At 41.5% G+C, this 27,363-nt stretch overlaps 2 protein-coding genes across 2 annotated transcripts; both read left to right on the top strand.

Moving 5' to 3' along the window:
• Positions 1-6,599: 6,599 nt before the first annotated feature.
• On the top strand, positions 6,600-11,331 carry LOC146515258 (shaker-related potassium channel tsha2-like). The gene is made up of 2 exons (XM_085166791.1): positions 6,600-8,893; positions 10,075-11,331. The coding sequence occupies exon 1, from the start codon at positions 7,443-7,445 to the stop codon at positions 8,871-8,873; it is 1,431 nt and encodes a 476-aa protein (XP_085022917.1). The 5' UTR covers positions 6,600-7,442; the 3' UTR covers positions 8,874-8,893; positions 10,075-11,331.
• Positions 11,332-13,274: 1,943 nt separating this feature from the next.
• On the top strand, positions 13,275-23,760 carry LOC146515257 (potassium voltage-gated channel subfamily A member 1-like). The gene has a single exon (XM_085166788.1). The coding sequence runs from the start codon at positions 13,275-13,277 to the stop codon at positions 14,748-14,750; it is 1,476 nt and encodes a 491-aa protein (XP_085022914.1). The 3' UTR covers positions 14,751-23,760.
• The last annotated feature ends 3,603 nt before the right edge of the window (positions 23,761-27,363 follow it).

Below are 27,363 nucleotides of genomic sequence, written 5' to 3'. Positions count from 1 at the left end.
GTAAAATGCATAACAAGAGGTGAGTCTCATATTTTTTGTACAGTGTGCTTGAAACTAAAAATACTCCTATTGAATAAAAATGCTGGTGCACTGGGTTACCAACTCCAGTGTTTTGTGCTGCATCATACCTACATTAGAACTGGTGACCTATAACACCTGTGGTCGATGAAGGAATCAACAGCAATGTTGAACATGATGTTAAAATAAGTACTAACAATGCGCTAATTTAAGTCTTAAATCCAACACAAATGGCCTCATTCAGAATGGGTAAAGAGTGTTTACCCATTACAGCTGACATGAAAGCTCCATGTTGTTTTCATGCACATGAGACAGGGACTGCAGCTGGAGCTATTCTACTACAGGCACCTAAAGGTGACCACTGTCTCAGTCACGGTGATGGCAAGGTGTTCAGAGGATAGAGCAGGCAGCTTAGCTGGTCCATCCTTTTTCTTGATCCATGTAAGACTTTCCTTAACACAGGAGAAAAATGCCAAAAGATCCTCTGCCACAGTGTAGAGGTTACAAGATTAGTATTAAGAACATGTCATAGCCAAGTCTTTACAGGCCAGTGCAAAAATCAAAGGGATTAAACACATCTGTTTTATCTATTGCTGCCATCAATGCAGATTTCACTGCACTTTTTAATGATCAAAACAACAATTCATACAGTTATACTGACCAATCTTAATAAGTCCTCTTACAAACATTTCTTGTAACAAATTATCCTCTTAATACAATATCATGTTACACATCAATATTAATAAGTTAATGTTTGGCCAACACACACAGCAACACAGCTACATTTTATGAATTCCTCAGAGACGCAATCTACGAGTTAAGCAATGCAAATAGCTGACAGAAAATAGTTGTGGCTACACACTGTAAGATCAGAGGGCTCCAGCCATGAGCTAATCATTCCATATGCCATATAGGCAAGTGTTGAAGGAGAGTTGCCAGTTTATTTATAGGAGTCTCTAAGGTTCACTGCGGAGGGCTGCTCTGTGAGCGAGATTCAATTACAGCACTGCTGAAAGATGAAAATACAGCATCTATACAGACACAAACACGAGTGTAAATTCTTAATATGACAGGGTTTACAGAGGTTATTGTGCTGTGTTTACAATAGCCGAACTATGCAGTGGTGGCTCTTCAAAAGAGAGGCTGTTAAATATACCATGCTGTGCGTTTATTTTCTTAGCATGCTGACTGACTCTTAGTTGGAATACAAAGTGCAACAAACTGCAAAGCACCCCAGGTCAGCTCAGCATGTGATGTCATCACAAAACCAGTTATCCATCGGTTATGTGAGTAACCCAAAGATCCACTGGGCTCAGAAGCTGCTTTGCAGAAATACAATAGGACCATCAAGCACCCTGCATCATCTTAAAAACAAATAACAGAAAGCTAAGTGAAAGCAGAGAGGGAGATCAGCCCCTCTGCTTTAAGGTGACCCTATTTATGAACACATTGAGGTAATGCTGCATTTGTTTTAGAGAAAACACAAGATTTCCATGGTGTGGGCTGGTGGAGACTATCTGTCACATGGCAACAATTTGCATGCGGATGATTCCAGGCTGACCTAATATCAGAGTCCAGCAGCCCTTTGACAGTGCAGCACACACTGCAGCATACACTGTGACACGGCAGGTAATGCGAAGATTGAAAATGTGAAAATTTTGGGGTCAACCCTTGGCAAAACTCTGAACATGGTCTTGCTTTGGTCTTGACAGGACACCAAAACAACTTGTGACCAGAGCAGCATGACAAAAAGGGGTATTAAAACCAAATGATGCTTATTTTCTTGATTCAGTTACACCCAAAACATTTAAACCACTGACAAGTGATGCAAATAATATTGATCTTTTCATAGCAAGGTGGTGTTCTGTTAAGAGACCTTGGCATGCATATTTCAATTTGACAGATACCATCTATCCAAGCATCTCTGCAAATCAAGCCCTTCTCCTGATGGCTGCGGTGCTCCCTGATAACAAGGACCCAGCAGAACAGCCACATCGAGGAGACAGCTCAAGAATAGCTAGAGTTCACATCCTAATCTGATCGAGCTTCTTCTAAAATGAAAGCTGTTGCCCAGCCTAGGCCCCCAAATTGATTTTAAAGCAGGGAAAACAGCAGATCTTTACAAATGCAAATCAGTTTGCTTCAGATACTGCAGATAAATCAGGTCCTGTGTGATGCATTGAAACACTCTGGCTGTGCTCAACATGATGAGAACTTGCACACAAACATATACAAACAGAAGGTAACAGGAAGTCCGAGTGCCAAGAAAGAGGAGTCTGAGGGGATAATGATATAAACATAAAGTTACCAATAGAGAAATTTGTAATTTGAGACCTTTGAAGTCACCTTTGATTAATACCCCACGTGTGGTTCTCCTGTGAACTGATCCGCCTGGAGTTGCGCCCCCCCCCCGCCTCAGCCTGGATTTTGGACGACACTGCCTGCTAAAAAAGGGAAAGGCTTGATCAAGAAGTGAAATGATAATCCGAGGTAGGTGTGGGATGGGACATGCAGAGGTAATTCCAAAGAACCCTGCCCTCTGGATTTGAGGCATCCAGTTTCAAGTCTTGCTGCATGCTTCATTACCTATCAGCAAAAACAGGAACATCAACTTCAGATGACTGCAGTCTAAAAGTGGTGGCTATCAAAATGCAGGAACTGGCAAACAGCTTGAGTGGGGTATCCTCTTTCTAAAGTGGAAGCCCTGGGTACAGACACCTTGGAGTGAGGGGACTACGTACTTTCCTCACTTGCAGAGTGGGTAATGGGAATGGTATAAACACAGCTTAGGTGCTATTAGGCAAAAACTTTCACACTATTAATTAGATGCAGCTGCGCATGCTCCTCACATCTTTGCCATATACACTGGCTGATGAGTGAAGACCAAAATGTATGCTGTAAGCTGCATGTAGTTTACCCTACTGTATCAGTTTTTGACTAAGAATAGCCATTATCACTTAATCAGAATTCCAGTAGGAGTCTTTGGCAAAATTCAAGATGACTTTGCCTATAGGCGACATCGAGAAGGCCTCTTGTGTATTTAAAGTAGTTAAACCCTAAATAGGTGTTGTATCTGAGTTGTTCTTTCAAGTATGCACTGATACTAATATGCAAGTTGTGATATGTGCAAATTAAAACTGAGTTAAACTTGTTTAAAACAGAATGTTTTCAGTGCACAATGATGCTTGATTAAAATGAAGGCAGTCCTATTATTAAAATGTGTAATAAAAATGGTTATATAGGATTAAACCCACACATATATAAAACACACACATGCTGTTGTAGTCTATAAGTTAGTGATGTCAAACTCATTTTACATTGTGGGTCACTTTGATTTTAAGTGGGCCAGTCCAGTGAAAATCCCCTGTCTTCAGTGCAAAGATGTTTAACTTCAGTATAAGGCAAAGAAGTGCAATTTCAATGATACGTCTCTGCCACTGCAAATGAAAGAAATCGTTCAGCATGACTCTTTAGACTTAAATTGTAAGAAATAAATGTCTAAAATTAGAGAGGAAGTTCTGGCAGCGCATTGGCAAGACTGTCGTGTATAAAACACAAACTTTAACTGTTTATCTCTTAGTTAATTACTTTGGTGTAGTATGAAAGACCACGGTGGGATCGTTTAATCGTTCGGAAAGGCCATACAACTTATAATAGAATGTGAATATAGTTCACATTTTATTAATTCAGTGGGCCAGATTGGTGCCTTTGGCGGGCTGATTCTGAGCCCCAAGCCTTATGTTTGACCCCCCTGCTATAAGTTCAAACTGCAATAAAGGAGGATGTGTAAGACTTTTTTAAAATTTTGAATAATTTAAAATGTTTAGTTGAACTAAAATTAGTTGATTTAAACAACATTTTGATCAACGAAGTCATAAACCTTTTTGTGTTTTTGTAAATGGTAAATGGTAAATGACCTGTATTTGTAAAGTGCTTTACTTAGTCCCTGTGGACCCCAAAGCGCTCTACACTACATTCAGTCATCCACACATTCACACACACATTCACACACACATTCATACACTGTGTGAATGCACCCGTTGTTTATATACAAGAAATAACTGTAATTCACAATGAACCAGAGCCTTACTATCTATTTAACAAACATCATTGACCTGCTGCTGTAGCAGTTGTTATACAGTGCATTTATATTACTTTTGTAATTTTCTTACTTTCGTAATCTTAAAATCGCACCTACTCCTCCCTCCCCACTGAAGATGAATATGTCCCCATATATCCACAACACGCCTGTGCCAGTCACCCACTGTCACTGGTACATGTGATGTCATAAATCCAGCTCTCACTGACATGCCTTAAAGTTGTATATCTCACAGAAACTTTCCACTTTGCATGGAGGAAAAAGAAAGCCACCTTCTACTGTCACACTAATAACTCACACATGTCTATGTGGTGAAGGTCAAATGCCTAGGACGGATGACTGAAGAAGTTTAAGTAAAGATGGATTATGCTGTCAAAAATTCATCTGATGTTCATCAGACCTGTAAAAATCATTGACTTTAGGTAAATTTGGCTCAAATTGAACCTAAAAGGGCTCTCTTGACAGCCCCTCATTCTCTATCTGTACTTGGGATTGTTGTATAAGTCTTCAGAGTTACCATAAAGCTTCCCAGATATAACTCCACCGCTATAGACTCATTCCAGCCTGAGAAGCTGTCATCACCAGCGTTAAAGGGCATACGTCAGACTGGCTCAAATGCCACCCATTTCATTTTGAGCAGAGTCACTGGCACCGCAACGATCCGATCCGAAGGACCTGCTGACTCGTATTGCTGACCTTAGAAAAACTCCTCTTTCAACTTATTTATTAACACACCCTCACACACGCAAACATGATACACACATGCGTTCATTCACCAGCCGCACCAGTGCCAGATGCACGCTTACAGAAATACACACGTACACTTGGCAAATTCTTGGCCTGGGCTTGGGGGGAAGCTGAAAGCCAAGGGGGGTCACTCACACAAGTTGCTACTGTGATTACCTCACGTCTGTAATGGGTTAGCCGGGAAACTCAACCTGTGTATATTTAGACAAAGGCAAGCTTCAACGGATCAGGTGCAATTAATCACGAGGCTAATATATATATTGACGCCTATTTAAGAAATATAGTTAGTGCTTGTCTTAATATGTGAGCAGTGCTGAAATGTTATAGTAATATATGGTTATTAGAAGAATGGTGTTCATTTTAAGACGTGGCTATCTGTTATTCGCTCAGCTTCTACATCATCGTGCTATTTTAAAAATCAATATAGTTCATATTTGCTCTCAGAGTTATTAAAATATGATGATAAAAAATGCTCTCAACAAAACCAAAAAGAAAGTTTTTAATGTATGAGTGCTCGGTGAACTCACCTGGTTGTGTTGCCAAGGGATTCTCTGACAGTCATAGGTCAGGCCATTAATAATGATGGGAGGTTCCTTACTGTCAGTGTTCATGCACCCTGCTGGCTGAATGGCATGTGTCTCATTGCACATGCATATCCATCCACAGGTTTAAATGGATACTTTGTGTGTGTGTGTGTGTGTGTGTGTGTGTGTGTGTGTGTGTGTGTGCCTACAATTTCACATGCACAGTACAATTTCATACTCTTAGCAACTAATCAAATGGGATCAGATGAATACCCCGAAGGACGTTGCGGCCCATCCTCGCTGAACTATCAACCGTGGATTCTTTGAGCCTTTTCTTTTTGCTCTGACAGATACGCGAGTGCCATGTGTCACTTCCTTAACTTGTTTGTTATTGTTTGTTTCCCTGGATACAGCCAAGGCCTGACACCTTGGCTTGACCCAGACAGTCATGTGGAGAATGCTATATGCTAACACATTAGCAGGTGGAACAATGTCCTAAAACTGACATGCGAGTCTGAGATCCAACCTTTTGTTCAGCAGGTGAACAATTGAGCTCTATTGATTGTTAACATTGCAGTAAAAAAAAAGAAGCACGCCCTTTGGTGTGAAATATACTTATAATGGAATATAATTATCTGTAAAATACTGTCTGCGTATGCATAATAAGGCAAAGCATCCCGTTTGAATTTAATAACCCTGATTAGCACCCCGGTGCTATTGTTGTGCTTGTGTGTCTGCAGTATATGATATAACTGACACAACTTTATGAAAGTGGAAAAATCGAGCTATAATTAGATCACTCTGCTGCTGCAGTGCACATATAAGTTCACCGTGTAGGCCGCACATTGTCTGTATGTTTCATTATTATCTAATCTTCACTAGTTGTAGCGGCAAAATCAAACTGTTAGAGAGAGAAAATAAATAAATAATAAATTTTATCCTGTTTGATTGGATTTGCAGTTTGACAAGAGCCTAACAAGGTCTGAAGAATTGCAACTGAGTTGCTCAACACCTCTGAATATCAGTAACCATGAGGCTATAGGTCAGTTGTCTTCTGGGGCTCCCCTTGCTCCAACTTGTATAATTGAGCCCTTTAAATACAAGAAGCCATGAATGTTATTTTGGCTGCAGCTTCTAGAAGGCTCCATCTTTTCTGGCTGCTCAAGTATCAGTCAAGCCAGCAGTTTCCACTGGCTAGGTCCAGGAGAACTTCAAAGCATTCAGGTTATTTCATCTAATTCATTTCAAGACACTTCTAATGAGTAGCTGCAGAAGAAAACCCCTCATGGTGCTCAACTAAGCCATATCTGTTTGTTACATTCATCTGTACATCTGGTATCTAAAATAACAGGCTGTGGCCCAAAGTAGAAACAGCCTGGGTTGTGGAGGTTCCCCTTGGAACAAGAATAACCCAATGATTTCATGAATGAAGGACCTGCAGAGTGAGAACCTGCGTTTCTGAATAGACTCTGAATCTGAAAACAAAAAGAAAAGGTATCAGCCCCCACTCTGAACAAAACAAGACAGGGCACTATAAAGTGTGGAATATCACGCAAAACATGAAAATTTAAATTGAATGTACATGTTCTAAGGCTACATGTTTACTTGGAAAATCACTGCACTGCCACAGTGCAGTGACTGGTATGAGAGGGACAGCAGCAGCAAGTGTCATCTGGTGTTCCAACGTGGGGAGGGCTTTGGAGATTTAAATGGTGTGAATATGATAGCCTTCTCTTGGTATAGCTTATGCAAGTGGAGATCTGTGTGCACCACTGAAAGTTGACAGTTCAGAGGCACTAACCTGACAAAAGAGCGGCGTAAATCAACAACAGCCAAATCATTTTGCATATCACCAAGTAAAATAGTTTTAGATCAAAAAAAAAAAAGAAAGAAAGAAAGAAAGAAAGAAAGAAAGAAAGAAAGAAAAGGGGGGACTTGGCCTGAATCTCGGGCGGCTGCATGAGAAAGAGAGACAGGAGGGAGTGCAAGCAAAAGGGCAAGAGGAAGCCTCCAAGGAGGTGAGTGACGGGTTTACCCTCGGCGGGGTAAAAAAGATGACTGTGGTGGAGAACCACGAAGAGACTGTGGCCGTTACTCCTTTGTTACAAGATGCTGCAGATGTGGAATCAGCAGACCAGGAGTGCAGCGAGAGGGTGGTCATAAACATCTCAGGTCTGCGTTTTGAGACGCAATTAAAAACACTCTCTCGCTTTCCGACCACGGTTTTGGGAGATCCGCGTAAAAGGATACGCTTTTTTGATCCGCTGAGAAATGAATACTTCTTTGACAGGAACAGACCGAGCTTCGATGCTATCCTCTATTATTACCAGTCCGGAGGAAGGCTTCGGAGGCCCGTCAGTGTACCTGTGGATATTTTCCTGGAAGAAATAAAGTTTTATGAACTCGAGGAAGAGACCATAGAGCTTTACAAAGAGGACGAGGGCTTGGCTCGGGAGGAGGACCGACCGATGCCTTCAAACGAGTTTCAGCACCAGTTGTGGCTTCTGTTTGAGTATCCAGAGAGTTCCGGACCCGCACGGATGATTGCCATCGTGTCTGTTATGGTTATTTTAATATCCATTGTTATATTCTGCTTAGAGACTTTGCCCGAGTTCAGAGAGGTCCCCGCAGTGCATGACAACCAGGTCAATGCAAGTGCGCAAGGGAAAGCGCCTAGTCCGTTCACAGACCCATTTTTCATGGTGGAGACACTTTGCATTGTGTGGTTCTCTTTTGAATTCACCATGAGGTTTCTGTCGTGTCCCAGTAAAGCGGCTTTCTTCAAAAACATGATGAACCTAATCGATGTTATAGCCATAGCTCCGTATTTCATCACCCTGGGCCTTGATCTCGCAGAGCATCAGGGCAGCAGTCAGCAGGCGGCCTCGCTAGCCATACTGAGGGTCATCCGTCTGGTCCGTGTTTTCAGGATTTTTAAACTCTCCAGACACTCAAAGGGCCTGCAGATTCTCGGGCAAACGCTTCATGCGAGCCTCAGGGAGCTGGGGCTGCTTATATTTTTCCTGCTAATTGGAGTTATTTTATTCTCAAGTTCGGTTTATTTTGCTGAAGTAGATGACTCAGAGTCTGGATTTACAAGTATACCTGATGCGTTTTGGTGGGCCGTGGTGACAATGACCACAGTCGGTTATGGAGATATGTACCCCTCCACTATCGGGGGTAAATTCGTCGGATCCTTGTGCGCCATCGCCGGAGTGCTGACTATAGCGCTACCTGTTCCTGTGATCGTGTCCAATTTCAATTATTTTTACCACAGAGAGAACGATCAGGAAGAAAACGTCCAATACGTGCACGTGACCTGTGGCCATCAGCCGCAGCCCTCCTTCGGTGAAAGTGATTCGATCAAAAGTAACCAGTCGTTCTCCAAAACCGAGTCCTACCAAGAAAGCGACGACTTAGAAGCTCTGACACATCTACACGTGACTCCAGTGGAGACATACACAGGGAAACTGACAGATGTATAACGAAGACCTCAAAAAAACTGGTGAGTTTTTTTGTTTCAGTGGACACATGTTTCTGTGGGCGTTTTGAGCCTTTTGTCTGTAACTCACCTCAGAATAAATCTCGATTTGATTTCAGTAAAATGAATGAAGACAACAGTAATTCCTCCCGCTTATGTAACACACAGGTTATTGGTATTTAAAAAAATCTAAACATTAAGCTCATTGTTGTGGCTTTCACACCATCAGTGAACAGTTTATGATAACAGACTCTTTTTCTCTGGAAGAGGAAATTCCAGTAAACAAGCAAAAATAAAACTGGGGAGATTTTCCTGACTTCGGTTTGACTGCAGATTTTTTTAAACCTTCTGTAGATGACAATAGTGAGGTGGCCTTACTTTGTTTACGCACAAAGGCATTGGAACAACAAAGCGCACATTATCCTTTTTGTTAATGAAAACTATTTTTTTTAATAAAACCAGAGAAAAGAATTCGGCACCAGTAATAAACAGAACCACTACAAAAACAATCGTCGTGTAAACCAGAGCTGGGATTTATGCTGGCCACGTGCGTGTCTGTATTTGGCTGCTCTGTGGCGAGATGGCTGCAGTCAAGAGAGCACTTGGCGCTCAGATGTTGATTTGTGGTGAACAGTTTTTCGTGCCCACTCTTAATCACTTTTATCCTGCTTTTTGTAAACCTTGCTGTTTCACCTTAGCCCCCATGTCAAGATCTAATGACCTCTTGGATGGTGCATTTGTGTGTTAACAGGGGCTCCAGCCCTCTGTGTGTCACGTTTTAATTTGATGAGATTTTCTTCTTGCATTATAAAATCTCAAAAAATTGTGAAATTCAAAGTTATCAATATGAAAGACGAGAGAAATCGCCACTGTCTTTATTTTTCTTTGGGACACGTGCTTCGGTGGAACTCTGGTCTGTAAGAACAAGTGAGCTCTGTGCGCCACTGTGTGGATGATAAACATCCATGCAGTCAGCACTCCTGCTCAGGCTCCTCAGTGCGCAAAATTAACGCTTTAGCTTGAGTGTCTTTGCACTGTTGCAGTTGGCCTTTACTGATTTAGCCATAAGCCCCCGAGATCCTGCTCTTTGACTCTGTATGTATCCGGATACTTGTGGCGGTTAAGTAAGGCCAGCACATGCTCGACTGCTTTCCCTCACCTCCTAAATGTTAACGCGGTGGGTTTTGTTTTGTGCTTACTTGCAGGAGGCAGAAGATTAAGTGGAGCTTGTTGTTCCCACAGAGTCACAACAAGACACACGCGTGGCGCTCTCTTCTCCTCCAAAACACTGGATCGGTTTCTCACGGACTATTCTCGCACAGCCAGTATTGTAACCTACAGAGACATTACAGTGGAAACGTATGGAAAAGGTTCAGTCTTGCGTAATGGACATATGTTTTTGTGTTAGAAAAAACAACAACATTCTTTTGTGTACGCTTTAAAAATGACCATGCATTCTTTGTATAGAAGAACTGTGTATATATTGCTCTCTTGCCGCTTATAATGCAACGTTGTAAAAAAAAGTATCTTTATTTTATCTTAGGCCAGAGCATTACAATGCAACGTCTGCATGACCTGAATTCATTGTGGATTAAAAATGTAATAAAATATTTATTTTTCTAATGTAAACACGAACTTGAACTTAACTTAATCCTTTTGATAAATGATTCATGAAGAAGAAAATACCACTTGTCATTTTTCATTGTTTCACCGAGGACAGCAGAAAGGAAAAACACCAAACCCTTTGTTAAAAAAGAAAATTAAATAATAAAATCTATGCTCACTAATTAGTTTAATACGTTTTTACCACTTTTGGTGCTGAATCGTGGAAAATGGGCGCAGAAGCAGACATCGGATTGTCTTGCCACGAAACCAATTAACCTAATAAAATGTCATAGTGATAAATGAAGGGGTTTGTCTTTAAGCACATTTTAAGAAATTAGACAGAAATCCGATCACCCGATTTTTGTGTTTATTCTGTGTTTTTGAAAGTTAGAAGATGCTTGCTTTAAGTAAGAGGAGCTCATCTGCTCACACCTTCAGGTATCTGCATACAGCTCAGCAATTAACTAATAGAGCAGATTATTTACTTGTTTCGTTGTCAGTGCGTCTATTTTATTTTTATTTATTTTTGTTTCGAAGGAAGTTTTCAGACGTCGATCAATCATCTGCGCTGTCCGCGGTGCTGAAAGTCATCAGCGGAGCATTATGGAAAATCCCCCACCTTTTTTGGTACACCTGCATGCCTTCAGGGGCCAAAATTTAAAAGCGACTTCGCCACTGAGGAACCTTTTAAACTCCGTATGATAAAGAATCGGATGTGACAGCTGCACAGCCTGGAGAGGAAGCAGTACTTTGTAGCTTTAAGGGCTTCAAACCGATTGCTGATGAGTAAAATGTAGCGTACTCTTCATTAGTGCAATGTTCAAACTTACTACACCGAATCTGGTATCGCACTGGCTCAGATACAGACTTGCGCATCGAAGTCCTTGACGCGACCAACTAACGATTTAATCCTTAAATCATTAAGAGACGGAAAGGAAAGCTGATGCTTTAATCGCCAAACAACTGATTAGATTCTCATTTTCTAAGATATAGATGATCTCAGATGTGACGTGGTGTGGGTTCCGGGGATCTCTGTATTTTCTTTGCGGTGTGATTGCACCAGCGCTGGCACACGAGCGTTCTTGTTTTTGTGGTGTATGGAGAACTTCTGGCGGCGTGCTTTGGTAGAGCCGGTCTGCATTGCGTCGAAACCTTCCAACTCCTCCTCCTCCTTCTGCTGCCCTCCCTCTCCCCTCCCCTCCCCATCCTCTCTTCTCCCTCGCCTCCCCTGCACTTGCATGTAAAACGCACAGCAAAACATGCTTGACACTGTTGAGCAAACATTTGGACATCGCTGCTACACTTGACTCTCTCTCAGCTCACCAATGTTATTTATTTATTCATAAAAAAAACCCCAGAAACATTTCGCTCTCGATGCCGCCTTGAAGCCCACTCTACCCGTCATCTTGTCTAGTGGCAAAAAAACAAAAAAACAAAAAACAAAACCGATTTCTGCTGATGCAGTGATGTCTGGAAATGTCAAGGGCTCGCTTATTGCCCCTTAATGTATCTCCCCCCCGAACTGCAGTGCAAGATTTTCTCCTGCGGTATACAGCGAGCTGCTCACAGCACCGTGCCGCCAACGCCGCAGCTTTGCGATCCTCTCTCCCTTTTTTTTATTTCGCTCATTTTCCATCTCAGGCTCCCCTCACTACCCCATTTCAAGAATTCCTTTCTTTAAAAACCTGATTTTGTATCGTGCTTTACTGACACAGTTTGGATGGAGATGCTCACAGTGAGGTTCTAGGATTTTTCTTCTTCTTCCTCTTCTTCTTCTTCTTCTTCTTTTTTTTTGCTGGTACAATGTAAAGTTGCCACATGACACCCACTGGCGCGCTGCTGTTGGGTGATTTTACTCGAGGATAAGACGCATTCAAGACGTTTTCAAGATCAAACCACGGTAAGCCTCGAAACTTATGTAACACTTTCTGGTTAGATTATTTTTATTCATAGGTAGATTTTTTGGTGGTGGTGTTGGTGGTGGTGTTGGGGGTGCTGGAGTGTTTTCACTCTAATGCTTTTGCACATTTCCCCCGCACTTGGGCTGCAGGGTGCTTACATGTACAAATAGTAATAACAGCTAATGTTATGCGTCATAATTCAGGCTGTTGTGAGTGGCGTAGGACAAATCACTGTTGTTCTTCTGTAAGAAAGAGATCCTGCGTTTCTTTGTCAGCGTTTTACAGAAATATTTTGCAACTACATGAAAACGCCAGTGGATTTTGTTTTTAATGGGAATTTTAAGCCAGGGTAGAAAATAACTGCCGCATCATATCACCACTAGAAAGTCACTATTAAGTTGTAGAGGGAGCTTTAAAGTGGTCATATTTGACACATTTTACAGAAATTCTCCACCACATGTGTTTCCTTACACTTTAAATGTTGGATAACTGCACTCAATGCACACCGAGAGACATAAATAAATAAATAAATAAACTGCAGAAAATGCTGAAACAGCAAATATCTTGGGCTGTTTGATCCCATTATTTCCTCCCTCCCTCTCTCTCTCTTTCTATCTCTGCCTTTCTTCCTCTCTCCTGGTGACAGAGGCAGCAGCAACAATAGCTGCAGATGCACCGGAGAGGAGCAATGGTCAAGCCAGCAAGAACCACAGTGGAGCCGCACTGAGGCAAAGCAGCCAGCCCCCCCCCTAGTATCTGGGGACGTCTCCAACAGTTTCAGGGGTGCGGGGAGCTGAGGAGTGGAAAATTTCCTCCCAATCCTGAATGCCTGCTCAGCCAGACTAACCAAAACCCCAGCACAATTCCTCCCCCTCTTTTAATCACCTCCTCGTCCCAAAATGACCGTAGTAGCGGGCGATAATATGGACGAGACCTCAGCTGTCCCTGGCCACCCTCAGGACACCTACCCCCCTGACCACACTGACCACGAGTGCTGCGAGAGGGTGGTTATCAACATAGCCGGTCTTCGTTTTGAGACGCAGCTGAAAACGCTCTCCCAGTTTCCAGAGACGTTGTTGGGCAACCCGAAAAAGAGGATGCGGTACTTTGATCCTCTGAGAAATGAGTACTTCTTCGACAGAAACCGTCCCAGCTTCGATGCCATCCTTTATTACTATCAGTCTGGGGGGAGGCTGAGAAGACCGGTGAATGTCCCCTTGGATATGTTCTCAGAAGAAATCAAATTTTATGAGCTGGGAGTAGAGGCGATGGAGAAGTTTCGTGAGGATGAGGGCTTCATCAGGGAGGAAGAGCGTCCTTTACCCGAGAAGGAGTTCCAGCGTCAGATTTGGCTCCTCTTCGAGCACCCAGAAAGCTCGGGCCCTGCCAGGGGAATTGCCATAGTGTCCGTGATGGTGATCCTGATTTCAATAGTTATATTTTGTTTAGAGACTTTACCACAACTGAAAGAGGATCCAGCAGGCCGAATAGAGAGAGTGGGGAACATTACAATTTATTATAAGCCCGACATCCTTACTGACCCCTTCTTCATCATCGAGACTCTCTGTATAATCTGGTTCTCCTTTGAGTTGATAGTACGCTTCCTAGCATGCCCGAGCAAACCGGCCTTCTTCAAGAACATGATGAACACGATTGACATAGTGGCCATCATCCCTTACTTCATTACACTTGGCACTGAGCTGGCTGAAGACCCAGAAAACGAGGGGGTGGGAGAGCAGGCAACATCTCTGGCCATACTCAGGGTGATCCGTCTGGTCAGGGTGTTTAGGATCTTCAAGCTGTCGCGACACTCTAAAGGACTCCAGATTTTGGGACAGACCCTCAAGGCCAGCATGCGAGAGCTTGGACTGCTGATCTTCTTTCTGTTCATTGGAGTCATCTTGTTCTCCAGTGCTGTCTACTTTGCTGAGGCAGAGGAGCAAGATTCGCACTTTGGCAGCATCCCGGATGCATTTTGGTGGGCTGTTGTGTCCATGACAACTGTGGGCTATGGGGACATGGTCCCGGTCACTATAGGAGGCAAGATTGTTGGATCTCTGTGCGCCATCGCTGGAGTGTTGACAATCGCTCTCCCAGTGCCTGTCATCGTGTCCAATTTCAACTACTTCTACCACAGGGAAACTGAGGGAGAAGAGCAAGCCCAGCTGCTCAACGTCAGCACTCCCAACATCCCGTCTGAAACCAACTCCAGCCGCCGTAGTTCGTCTACCGTCAGCAAATCAGAGTACATGGAGATTGATGGAGACATAAACAATAGCATCGATAACTTTAGGGAGGCAAACCTCAGAACTGGCAATTGCACTATAGCCAACCAGAACTGTGTAAACAAAAGCAAGCTGCTTACCGATGTTTAGACACTAACTAGGAATTTTAGTCTCTCTACGAGACTGTTATAGATGGAGTAGACCGTAAGTTAGGAATGCTTCATTTACCTCCCCAAAGCACTCTATGGCATTAGGCCTGCAATTATGCTCAGCTATACCGAAAGGCAACAGAAAAAAAACAAAACAAAGCTGTTAGAGTACATGACAGGTAGAAAGAATTATTATTCTGATACTACAAATATATAGTCACATCAGAGAGAAGACATTGATCATTACACACACACCAGGCTCCCTCGAGGACCCAGAGCACACGCCGTCTTCTCAGACCACAGTGTGATAATTAAAATCTTATATGCATGGAGTACAGATAACATTTCAGCAAGTTGCACAACCCACCAGAAATGACTGCAGACATGCAAGCATCTGCGGTCAAATGGTAAGCGCCAAAAAAAGTTAGGAGACCCCGCCACCCCCACCCACACACACCCTCCCTCCATTCCCCGTTCTCTCCGCAAAGGATCTTCTACTCGGCAAAGCACCTTATAGGAGGAAGACTGATCTCTCTTGTTTGGATATAAACAGACGGCGATCTACTTGCTTCACAGACATCTGCAATGCTGCTGTTTCATTTTTGTTTAGTTTCGTTTTTTTTCCTCAGCAGTTGCTGTAATTGTGTCATCACCAAGTGATTCCATGCCATGCCCTTTAGACGCGACACAGCACAATGAGAACGTGAGCTTCACATGAGCATGATTAGAGACTTTCCATTTTGATATCGGCATGCACAAGACATATCTCACAACACCGGAAAGGATGTTCTTTTGGATAGCTGCCTCCATTCCCTCCTACAACCCCCCACCCTGCCCCTCTTCCATTCTGTTTTCACACCGAGTGCACTGAATGAGTTTTTGGTTCGAAAATGCAAATCATTTAGAAGTATAGAAATTGAATGTTAAATCTTAAGGGAACAGTACATAAATGAGATCATAGCATGAAAAAAAAGTAACTTGCATTATGGTCTGTCAACTAAGGTACTTTTGTATCCTGGTATATTTAATGCATGACGTGAGTATACAGCTTGTTGCTAAATCTTGGCACTTTGTGGTGCCCTATTATCAGGAAAACTAAGGAAATCAAATTCTGGATGTTTCTGAATTGTGGTCAAATATATCCGAACCTACCTTCAGGATGCAGAGTTTATCATTTAAGAGTAGGCAAAGAAACTGAATAAATATTATCAAAAAAGCATATAATCCTAATAAGCACCGATTACTGTATTAGTCAGTAGTGCACTGCATGGACCTTCTTTTTTGACAACAGAACAGATTAAAGTCATGCTTCTGTCTCCATCTCCAGTTTAGGTCATGCTGGTTTTGAATCCACCGAGAAGGATATTTATCAGAAATATATTCTGACTTTAGTTGCTAGTGCCTTTCCCCCTTTCATCAACAGGACCAGTGAAAGTGCCTCTGTGTTCAGCGGTGTTTGTGTGGTTGAGCAGAGCTGGTCCACCTTCTGTCTTAGTGTTGAAACCGTGTTTGCTATGATGCTATGATGCCAGGTGAGCAGGTGATTTGGGTAAATATAATAGGAAAAAAAACCAGATCCATGCTGTCATGCACAAACCCGATTTTATGCTGTCATGCACTTATTTATACTCTTGAGCAGCAATGTATTGTACTCTGCATGTTTACCACTCCACTTCAAAAGGGAATATCCATTGTTTTGTTTTCCATGCTTTTCTTTGTGCACCATGCATCCTTTCAAGGTCTCTACCTCAGTGAGGTCATTGCAAACACACTGCAGAGCTGCAAGCTTCGACGCAGGGTTTCCTATACCATAATGCAAAATGGAACCTTAAGTGTAAACTGCAGTCATGCAATATTGAATGTGAGAGTCCCAAAGCATAGCCTTTACACAAGCACTTAGGGTAAATAGTGTACCACAATCCTGCTCCTTTTTTTCACTCAAAGCTACGCACAATCAGAACGCGTTTGTAGTTTGTAGAGATTGCCTGACTCTCCTAATGGGATGAGGTCGACTTTTTAATGTGTCCGTTTCTTTGAAACAGTGCCATGTCAAGTTACCGTAGTGTCACAGGAAAATTAGCGAATGTGTTTAAAAACGGCAGAGAAGTTGAATCTAGTTTTAAAAGCTTGCACACTGAAATTTTTGGGCAATGTGATGCACAGCAAAGTGAAGCCCATCTCTTTGCACAGTTGTTTTATTCTGCTGCTTAAGTCCTTATTTTTCTTTACTAGTGAGATTTTCCTTTCTTTTTGCCTGTGCTTGTTCATTCGTCGTGCATCGTTTCTCAGCATATTGTTCCAGACAAGCAGACTGCAGATAGAGTAGAACAAAATGTACTTGAAATTCTCCAGCTACTGTACATCAACCTACACTCAGTATTGAGAATAATTTCTCTGAATGATAGCTAGATTTTATACTGTACTGTTTGCTATTGTTATTTTTGTTTTGCCTTGTTTCCTTTTACATTTAGCACACTCCTGACAGTATCCTGTAAAAAGAAAACACTGCAGTGCTACTTGAATGTCAGAGTTGTTTGGCTATTCTTTGCGGTGCTAGTACACGACTACCGTTCTTGTTTTGCTCCCTTAACACGTTTCCTGCGGCTGAAGCAAGCCTTCCTGAATCATTTTGGAAAAGATGATTTTCTTCTCAGTAATTTATCTTCCTCTCTGTTATGTTGTTGGTGGCTGGTTGAGTAGTTTGCGGCACTGTCCGTCATTTCATTTGGGACTGATCTCTGTACTGTACTGATGAAGTGTGTCCACCTCAGGCACGGCAAATGTCAGTAAATGCAAAAAAATAAATAAATTAGAAAGATATCACTCTATCTAGGATTTCTCGTAAAGAATACAAAAAAATATAGCAATTTCTTACATGCAGCTACCCAGAAATCATTGAAGGATTGCATGAAATGCCAACACGAGGGGATGAAGATACAAGTGATTGCCCTCACATTTACATTACTGTCACTACTCCTGCTTTGAGGGCATGTGTGAATGGTGCTACACATTCAAATACCCAACTGAAACATGCATTCTTAACAGCAATAGAATAAGAGTTAACCTGTTCCTTAAAAGCTTTTTGTAAAAATGGGAACACAACTTTGAATGTCAGAAAAACACTTGACAGATACAACAGGGCTGCTTATGTACCAACCTCTTGTCTTTCGTTCTGAGATTTTTGCAAAGGTCAGAGGGGTCAGCTGTAGAGGCTGACATTTTCTTGTGAGAAATCCAAATGTAGGCTTTGCAGTAGTGGCCGTTCCCACTGAGCTCCCCGGTCGGACTGAAGTTTCGCTGCGAGGAACAAAGCCGCCCGAAGGGTTCAGTCAGACTTATAGCAGAGTCCCAAAGGAAGAGCCTAGAGCACACTTACAGAGAATCAGCTGTTAGAGAGAAAGACAGAGAAGGTGCCTAAAATTATTTTACATCCTCATTTGTTTAGCTTCCTGTCAGATGCTATGCTTCTGCAAACAAACATGAGTGAGAAGATCTTTAAAAAAAACATTTAATTAAGAAAAAAAATCACAAAATGTCATGAGAATAACATGCAGTTTAGCTACAGTAAGATAAAGTAACCAATATATACTACAATTATATATGAGAAACAATTTTAAAGTGTGTTCCTAGTTTCCTTTGTTTTGTTTGACTTGTGGTGGCACCGTAACATGAATGATTTAGGAAGAACATGCCTTATACTGGAATATCAAAACAAAATGTTCCTCCAAGTAAGCCATGATAATGAAACTACTGTATTATGACCACGTGCTTTACACTAGATGATATGGACAAGAAGTGTACAAACTATATATATTTAAAAAAAAAAAAAAAAGTTTGTCTTTTTGGTTCCAAGAAGATGATGAAAAAAAAAAACCACGATTCATTCAAAATCACCACGCTCACATTTTTTTTTTCCAAATCTCTACTGCTAAAATGTATCTCTACAGAAATCTACTAATTGCAAAAAACTGCATGATTGATGGAAGAATGCATGAGCTTTGCCTTTCAAACTGTGGATCAACTATAATACAGTTGCATCATTTAAAAGAAAAAAAAACAAAAGAAAGAAAACCCTTGCTTTCATCTGCACCAAGGCTTCCTGTAAGGCCCTGTTCAGAACTTGTCGTGTCCTTTGCTGGATTTCTTAAAAGCACTTTAGCGCTGACCTCATCACTGAGACGGCGTTTGTCAGCGTCTGTGCGTGATGTTCAGGTTGTGCTTGCGAGGCTCTGAATGTGAGCAAGGACGTCAAGGGCTAGTTTCTTAGACTTTATCTCCACTGTAGGACTGAAAATTTCTCTCGAACGACATTTCGCCCCCTCTGATCTCAGTCTAAACTGTAACGACACAGCGTTGTGGGAAACGTGTCCAGCTTGTCTAAACAGGGCCTGTGCCACACACCCTCCTCTGTACTTCACTGGTTTAAAGGCATTCTTGTTTATTAAAAGTCTCAATGTTGGACTGCTTTTTTCCATTTCTTTTTGCCTGCTTATAAAGAGGCACTGAACATGACTGAATGTTGCGATGTTGTGTATCTCACTTGCCAAAGGTGACAATACTGGGAGAAGTTCTTGTTTGTATGAGAATGGCTACGAGTTTGTCTTTTCTGTCAGGACTGTACATTTATTCACCGATGGGGAAGGACCTGTTTTTTTGGTTTTGTTTGGAGCAAAGCGCCTAAAGGACTGTTGAACTCGTCTCCTCTTCTTTTCATCCAGTGAGCGAGCCAAACTCAAATTGTGTTTGTCCAATCCAGCCGCCATTGTCATGTTGTGTTTACCAAGGGTTATGCTACAATGTGTTCAGTTTGTCGGATGACGACAAAGGCATGGTCTGTGATCTATGCAAGGGTTACTTGTTTTTTTCTTATATCACTTATGATTTCATCTGACATTAACTTCAATAAATTTTTAAGGATCAGATGGTGTATGCTCATTTCAGCTTGGGAATGGGGACGTATATCTGCAGCGTGGATGAGCTTATTCATAAAAGACTCTACTTTACCGTGTGGCTCTAACAGCACAACTTGAGGTCTCCATTTAAATACCTTCACTACTACTGGATCCTATCACTGAAGCCATTAACAGTGATTCATGGGGGCAAGGTAATGGGTCTACACTAATCCTCCTGTCCCAGGAGGGGGGCTGCTTACCTCTGTCATCACCTCCGAGTTGTTACACATGTCAGACACGTGAAGTGCTTCACTCTGAGCCACCTTTTCATTATCTATCAATTTCCTAGCTCTATAAAATGACAGAATATAAAGAAAAGTGTGCACCAGTATGTCCTGAAGCCATAAAGCAACATGCTCAAACCGCTAATTTTGTCAGAGTGAAAGTCTAAAACCCCTGCTCTACAATTACTATCAAAATATTTGCTGGCCTGTTATCAGTGTTGCGGTTTTGCTCTCCATAAATTATCACATTTTCACCATACTCTAAAACATCTTGATTTTGTGAGACAGAATCCGGTCACAGAGCAGTCAAAGAAAGTTAAAGAAGTGGGTGCAGTTTTTTTGAATGTAAAAAAAAAAAGAAGCTTTATTCCCACTCCTGTCCTCTGACGGTGTGGCGTTTAACACCTACAGCAGAGAGCCATCCTGGTGAATGCTGCAGCTCGTCTACCGCTGTCCACCTGACTCTGCCCATCTCACTTTCCCTGCTTTTTGTTTGCCGTACGGTGACCTGAACAGAAGCGAGCCTCTTCTCCCTTCCTCTGCATTGCCCTCAGGAAATGCAGCACTCCTCACTCTGCAGGCAGCAGCAGTAAGGGTGGGGTGAGTTGGCGCTGGTCCCGCTCTTCTTGCACATAGACTCTCTCACTCTCTCTGCTGGTAAGCCCCGCTGGACTGGAATAACAGAAGGCAGCGTGCAAAAGAGGGGCTCGGTAACAGCAGAGGATTTCACACCACTCTTGTTAGTTTTCTACTCTCTGTTACATGCATTTAAACCAACACAGGCATCCCAAGGTTCCACTGAAACACGAATCTTTTGCCGTCACGCTCAGGCCCACCTTTTTCCCTGTCTCCTTTACCTATTTGCAGTGTAGCTTTCCTGTTTTCAGTCTTTAGCATCCAGTTTTTATTTTTATTTGAATACTTCCGTAACTAAATTGTTGGCCATTTATATCTGGTATGAATAAATAAATACTCGACTACTCTGACATTGTTTTGTTTCTTTCTCAGCAAAGACTGATCCAAAATAATAGTGCAGTGAGTTCATCATTAATAAAGTTAATGAAAATGACTGTTGATCCCACAGAAAGAGTCAATTCAAAGCTGTTTAGTCAGCTAAATATCACCTTACTTTACAATTCTGCATTTGAATTCAAAGGAGTGTTGCATTGCTACAGCTTATCCATGGGACCAAACTGATTGGCTGTTAATAAAGTCATAATTATTATTTATTATTATTTAATGAGTCACTGGTATTTAAGTTAAGTAATTAATATTTTCCAAATTCTTCCGTTTTTGAGCACACTGGAGGCACAAATCTGCTTTTACAGTTCAGGATAACACAGTAAACAAGATCTTGATGAATTCCAAATTATAAACGGTTCTCCTCTAACCTCTGGCATCATTTAAGTAGAGAACTGCCTTTTTCTCTAAACTCCAGAAATGGTTGTGTGGGAAAATCCCAGTACATCTACTGTTTCTGAAACTCTTCACTGAACTCAGTGTAACCTGTTTGGGACATACAAACACACCAAGTTCAAAGTCACGTGAATCACCTTTCTGCCCCCATTCTGATGCTGAGTTTGAACTTGACCAGGTCGTTTTGACCATGACTACATCCCTAAATTGAATCGCTATGATTGTAACCTTTAACCTCTCGTGTTTTGCTTTTTCTTTAGCTATCACGATTCAGTTCAGTTCAATTGTATTTATATGTACAGCCTCAAATTACAACAAATCACAACAACATGTGGACATCCAAAACAGCAAATGATGCACTATAAATTTCTACACCAGTCTTACCATTATATAAGAACAGATTTTGTTATTTTGTTGTTATTTTGTTTGATGCTTTTATTTTGGTTAGCATGTTGGGATTGTGAATGGAGTAGGGTGAGGGTTTGTGTGCTGTCTGCACCTCTGTGACTATGTTGGCCTCTATTTTTCTGTAACAAAACCCATGAATAATTTATCTTTAAAAAACAAACAAGAGTAAATTGTCCATTTGTCCTGATCTATTTTTAGCTAAGATTTCGTAATCTAGTGAATATTTAAAGCAGGATGAAGGTGTATTTATGGCAGCAAACATGATTTGTAAAAACACTGTGGCACAAAGAAAAGAGACTACACAAAGCATTGACTAACACACATGTTAGTGTGCGGGCTGTGTGTTAGGGTACTTGTTTACAATAGGAAACAAATATCTCCAAGGGCTATGAACCAAGGGTTGAATATGAAGTATTTGCTTCCGCAGTTCATGTCATATGATAGAGAAACCATTATTGTTTCAGTTTGTCCGTTCTATTTATCAAAGCCTTCTAAATGTCGTTAACAGAAAAAAAATAGAGTTGGTGTGTTAAGGTGTAGAGTGGAGAAGACCAGACTGCAGGACATCGTTGACTGAATATTAACCCAAAAACAATCCTTTATCATAATTGATGAAACACCTTAAACAAAATACAAAAAGTTCCATGAAGAAAAAACCCAATCGATGTGGGAGTGTCGTGTTGGAGGAAGAAAATGCTGAGTATGATCCAAAGAACAAAATCCCCACAGTAAAATGCAACACTGGGGCTGTGTTTCTGTTTAGGCTACAGGACAACTTCACTGCATTGAGGGACCAATGGATGGGATCATCTCCTGCAAAATACTGGACAAGAGTTCCCTTCCCTCATCTAAAACACTGAAGATGGGTTGCGGATGCATGTTCCAGCATAGCAATGACCCATAACATGCCACCAAGGCAACAAAGGAGATTAAAGGAGAAGCACATTAAAGCCATGGAGTGGCCTAGCCAGTCTCCAGACCTCAATCTTTTAGAAAATCTGTGGATTGAGCCGAAGCTTCAAGTTGCCCAGTGGCAGCTAAGAAATGTAAAGGATTCAGAGATTCTTTAAAAAGCAGTCGGACAAAATCCCTCCTGAGATGTGTGCAAACCTGGTGACCAACTGCAAGAAGCATCTTGCTTGTTAACAAGATCTTTTCCACCATGTACTAAGTCGTGTTTTGCTTAGGGATCAAAAACTTATTTCACTTTGTGAAAATGAGTCTATGTTTTTCATGTAATGCATTGTTTCTGGATTTTTTTTAGCTGATAAAGCGTCCAGTTAATTCATTTCTTTGGAAGTGAGCAAACTTACAAATTCTACAAGCAATCAAATTACTATTAGTCACTTTCCCAACTGTATATTGACTAAGAATTTAAAACTCAAGAAACATGACATGGTCTCTAAAAGATCTATCTCACCTTTGTTTCCACTTTGGCTTAAAAATGACAATCATCAGCATAAATCAACGCTCTCTGAATAGACACATTACAAACGCTAACTTAACACTAATCCATGCACCAGCTTCTCAAATGGGTGCTTAGTGAACCCCTGCTTTAGAAAGTTCACTTTACACACAGATGTTTGTTTGCAGTGCCATGTAGTAGAACAGATGTACCCAGGAAAACATCCTCAGTGTAGCTGAAGCTGTGAGGGTTTAAGCCACTGTCCTGCTGAGCACAGTCAGAAGTGCTGTGGTGAAGCAGGCCTCAGCTGAGCTCAATGCATCCCTCTTCCTTCTCCCTGGAAGCTTTAGAGCAGCTCGCAACCACTTAAGCACGTCTCAGAGAATTAAACTTTATTAGTTAACTGTTAGACAAATGCGTGATCAAAAAGTTCTTACAGCTGGGCCTGCATGGAGATGTACTGTGGCTGCATGTACTCATTACCTCCTTCTCTCTGTTATTCATTCTGCTTCTCTTCTCTCTGCTTCTCTCTCTCTCTCTCTCTCTCTCTCTCTCTCTCTCTCTCTCTCTCTCTCACACACACACACACACACACACACACACACATACTCGCACACAACGACTGGCCCATTCACCTGAGTCAGGCTTCTTGATATTCCCAGATTGATTTCTGTGAAGACAGACACTCATTCCACAGCCCTTGTACAAAAATGCAATGCCATTCCTGTCGATGTCATCCAAAATGTTTCTCAAGGGCCTTTTCACTGAGGCCCAGTCAGCTGTGTATGCACAGTATCGTATGATTTCTCTATATCAAATCTCAAGTGTCCTCTGGTGTTGAATTTATAGCTCCAAATCAGTGACAAGTCTGTGCACAGCAGCCCACGTCTAACAGCATCATACAGGTACTTCAATGTTAACAATGTGCAAAATAGCTGTGACAGCATTATTGGATCCCCCATGCTTGAGGCAAAGCCCTTGGGCCCAAAGTCCAAGCCCACCACCGTCTCTTACCACCACCACCCCCAGTCGCTGAGGCCCTCTCGCTGGCCCACTTCCTCTTTGCATTACCTCCATCAGACCAAGCTGCTGACACACTTGTTTAATAATTAAGGGCATATCCATAATTTCCTCGTCCTTGTGGAAGTCCACAAATGGTCTCTGTGAAACTTAGTGCAGTTAAATGTATCTCTTTACTTTACTTCAGGCCACTGACAGCCCCACATTTCTGTGGTGATACAGAAGATCCAGCGAAGTTGGTGGCTCAGCCGCTAATCTCACGACTTTACTCAGTTTCCATTATTCACTCATCGTGTTAACATATAGTTTGGCACCCCTAGCTGTTCCCAGGCCAGCCTAAAGACACCACCTCTCCAGTGTGTCTCATAATTTCCAATACACAACTCATGTTTAAAATTATTTATTACAGTAGATAACTGCATTTAATTTGACATCAAGACAGACGTAATAGACATGGAAACTTGGGAGTGATGAGTAAATATCCCCTTGGAATCTACAGGTGGATGCATGAAAGAGGCACGTTATGTGTATATGTCTAAAAATGAATAAATTAGTTATTAGTCTTTAACAGTCTGTCTTTTGTCCCTTCTCCCTCCCCTCACCCCCAACAGGTTGCAGAAAACACTCCATTTTTTAAAAAACAAAAAAACAAAAGTGAATATTTGTTGCTTTTAGCACCTCAGAATTTGGGTATTAGCACTAGACACAAAGTAGAGCTGAGGCTTCATTAGTTTTCCAGGTCATATAAGGTCTTCAAATGTCCCTCAGGGGAACTAGTCTGTAAGCAACATGTTGATAGAGTTCACTCTGACCCATAAAAGTAAATGTTGTGGTGTTGTTAAATGAAAATTCAGGGGATCATCAAAACCAATCCGTCCAATACCTGTAGTAGCTTTTCAGTTTGGACCAAAGTGGTGGACCAGCGTGCAGCTCAAAAAACATCAGTTTAAATACTTGTTGTTATGGACATTTTCTTTAAATCCTCTCAAGATTTGGTAGAATCCGTTATCAGTGCTCACAGTGTGAATATGTCCTTGTGGTATTGGGTGATGTGGATCTCATTTCACATGCTTCTCCTGCCCAGTGTGCAGCGTCAGCGTACTTGTCTGAGGGAGAAAATTCAAAACTTAACATCAACAAAACTGCCGCTGTGACCTTCCTGCTTCAATTACACCGCTGCACTCAAGAAGGTTGGCAAATACAAAACCACAAAAGGATATCACCATGTGAAGCACTGCTGAGATACACACAACCTGACAACCCTTTGGGCATGCTGAGTCGGGTCTGAGCCACCAGAAAAGGTCACTGCAATGCTGGAGATGATGTTTGGTAGATCATACAGACAGAAGTGCTGGATTATTTGTTGGCTCGATACACTCGGTTCAACTTTCTCATGGTGGTGACAAGAGAGCCAAAAGTCAGGACGTCTACTTCACCTCTCCCTTATGAAAAAACACTCTGAGTTCAGCTAAATTCTCAGTCTTAAGTCTCGAGTCAACTCTCATTTCTTTATATTTTGCCAGAAAAATGGAAAATAGGTGCAGTGGTTTATTGAAACATGCATAAATATACATGGAAATACAGTATATAAGGCAAAAACAGAGTTTGTATGATTCATTCAATCATTTGAATGACCACCTTTATTTTTCAACACAGCCTGAACTCTCTCTTATAATTTCTTTACGTAGTCTTCAGGAATAGTTTTCCAGGCTTTTTGAAGGATATTCAAAGCTTTTCTTTGGACGCTTGCTGCCTTTTATTCTCTTGTCTGTCACTAGGATCTCACACTGTTTCAATAATGTTCAGGTTTGGGCCCTAGGGAGGCCAATTCATAACCGATAACATTTCATTGTTTGTTTTTCTATCCAGATATGCTTTTACTGGGAGTGTGTTTGTGATCACAGTCATGCAGAAAAATGAAGCTGCTGCCAATCTGACGCTTTCCAGACAGTATCGCATGATGGATCTTAATCTGATCTTACTTTTCTACATCTATAATTCCATAAATTATAGATACATCATCTTTGGGAAGATCTCCAACACCACTGACTGAAATGCAAGCCTACATATGAATGAATGATTTGACCCACAAATTTTAAAATTGGATCCATAAGACCGGTGGCCATTGATTGTTATTCCAGTTATTGTGTAATTTTGCATACCTTAGTTGTTGGATTTTCTTGTTTTGTTTTGTTTTTTACAAACAGTACATGGATCAGCTGAAGGGCCAGATGCTTCTCTCATCCCTGTGTCAGAGCTTTTTGGGGGATTATTTCTATTTTTTAAGGAGATGACTTTCAGGTACTGCTCATCATTTCTTCAGATTTATTAACCATGCAGAGAAATACCAAAATATCAGCTAGTAGCTCTTTGGGAGTCCACTTGTGGATGCAAACATACTGTTTTACTGTTACATTTTCTATATTCAAGAAATAAGAAATAACATGTTTTTGTGACAGGCTGCCAGTACCAAAGTGCCCAAAGATTAAATTCAAAATAGGTTCTTTGCTAAATTGTCTGCTTTGTGTAGACAGACTGGTCCAGCCTTTGAAAACTTTACTTGCTAATTAACTTTTGGAAACTCTGGGAAGCACAAGTAAGCTGTCTCTATGAGAGCGACGTTTTAGAATGATATTGTACTGATACTGAGGTAACAAGGAACCAGTGAAGAGCATGGAAGAAATAAACCCCAGCACATAACTTCTTGTTTTTAAACTTTGTTTGTAATACAGATTAAAGCAGAAATGTAATTACTGCACTTGAAAGTGCTGGGTGGGAGTTTTTCTGCATTAGGCCAGAGAATGTGTCTCCATTTTAAAAAGTAAGTTGCTGACTGATATTTACCAAACACATGAGAATGTTAACTGACCAGAATCTTCATCAAAATGGCAAATTATTCCTTTAACTCAACTACCTCCATCTACCCTTGCAACTTAACACATCTTATTGTGACAAATACAGTTAGGTTCAATTCAGTTTCAATTCAATTTTATTTATACAGCGCCAAATCACAACAACAGTCACCTCAAGGCACTTTATATTGTAAGGCAAACCCTACAATAATACATACAGATAAAATTCCAACAATCATATGACCCCCATTAAGCAAACACTTTGGCGACAGTGGGAAGGAAAAACTCCCTTTTAACAGGAAGAAACCTTGGGAGGAGAAGAGGAAGACAGGAGAAC

Source organism: Neolamprologus multifasciatus, chromosome 7 (assembly GCF_963576455.1).
Source record: "Neolamprologus multifasciatus chromosome 7, fNeoMul1.2, whole genome shotgun sequence".
NCBI classification, from domain to species: Eukaryota; Metazoa; Chordata; class Actinopteri; order Cichliformes; family Cichlidae; genus Neolamprologus; species Neolamprologus multifasciatus.
This window is presented reverse-complemented; position numbering and strand designations above follow the sequence as displayed.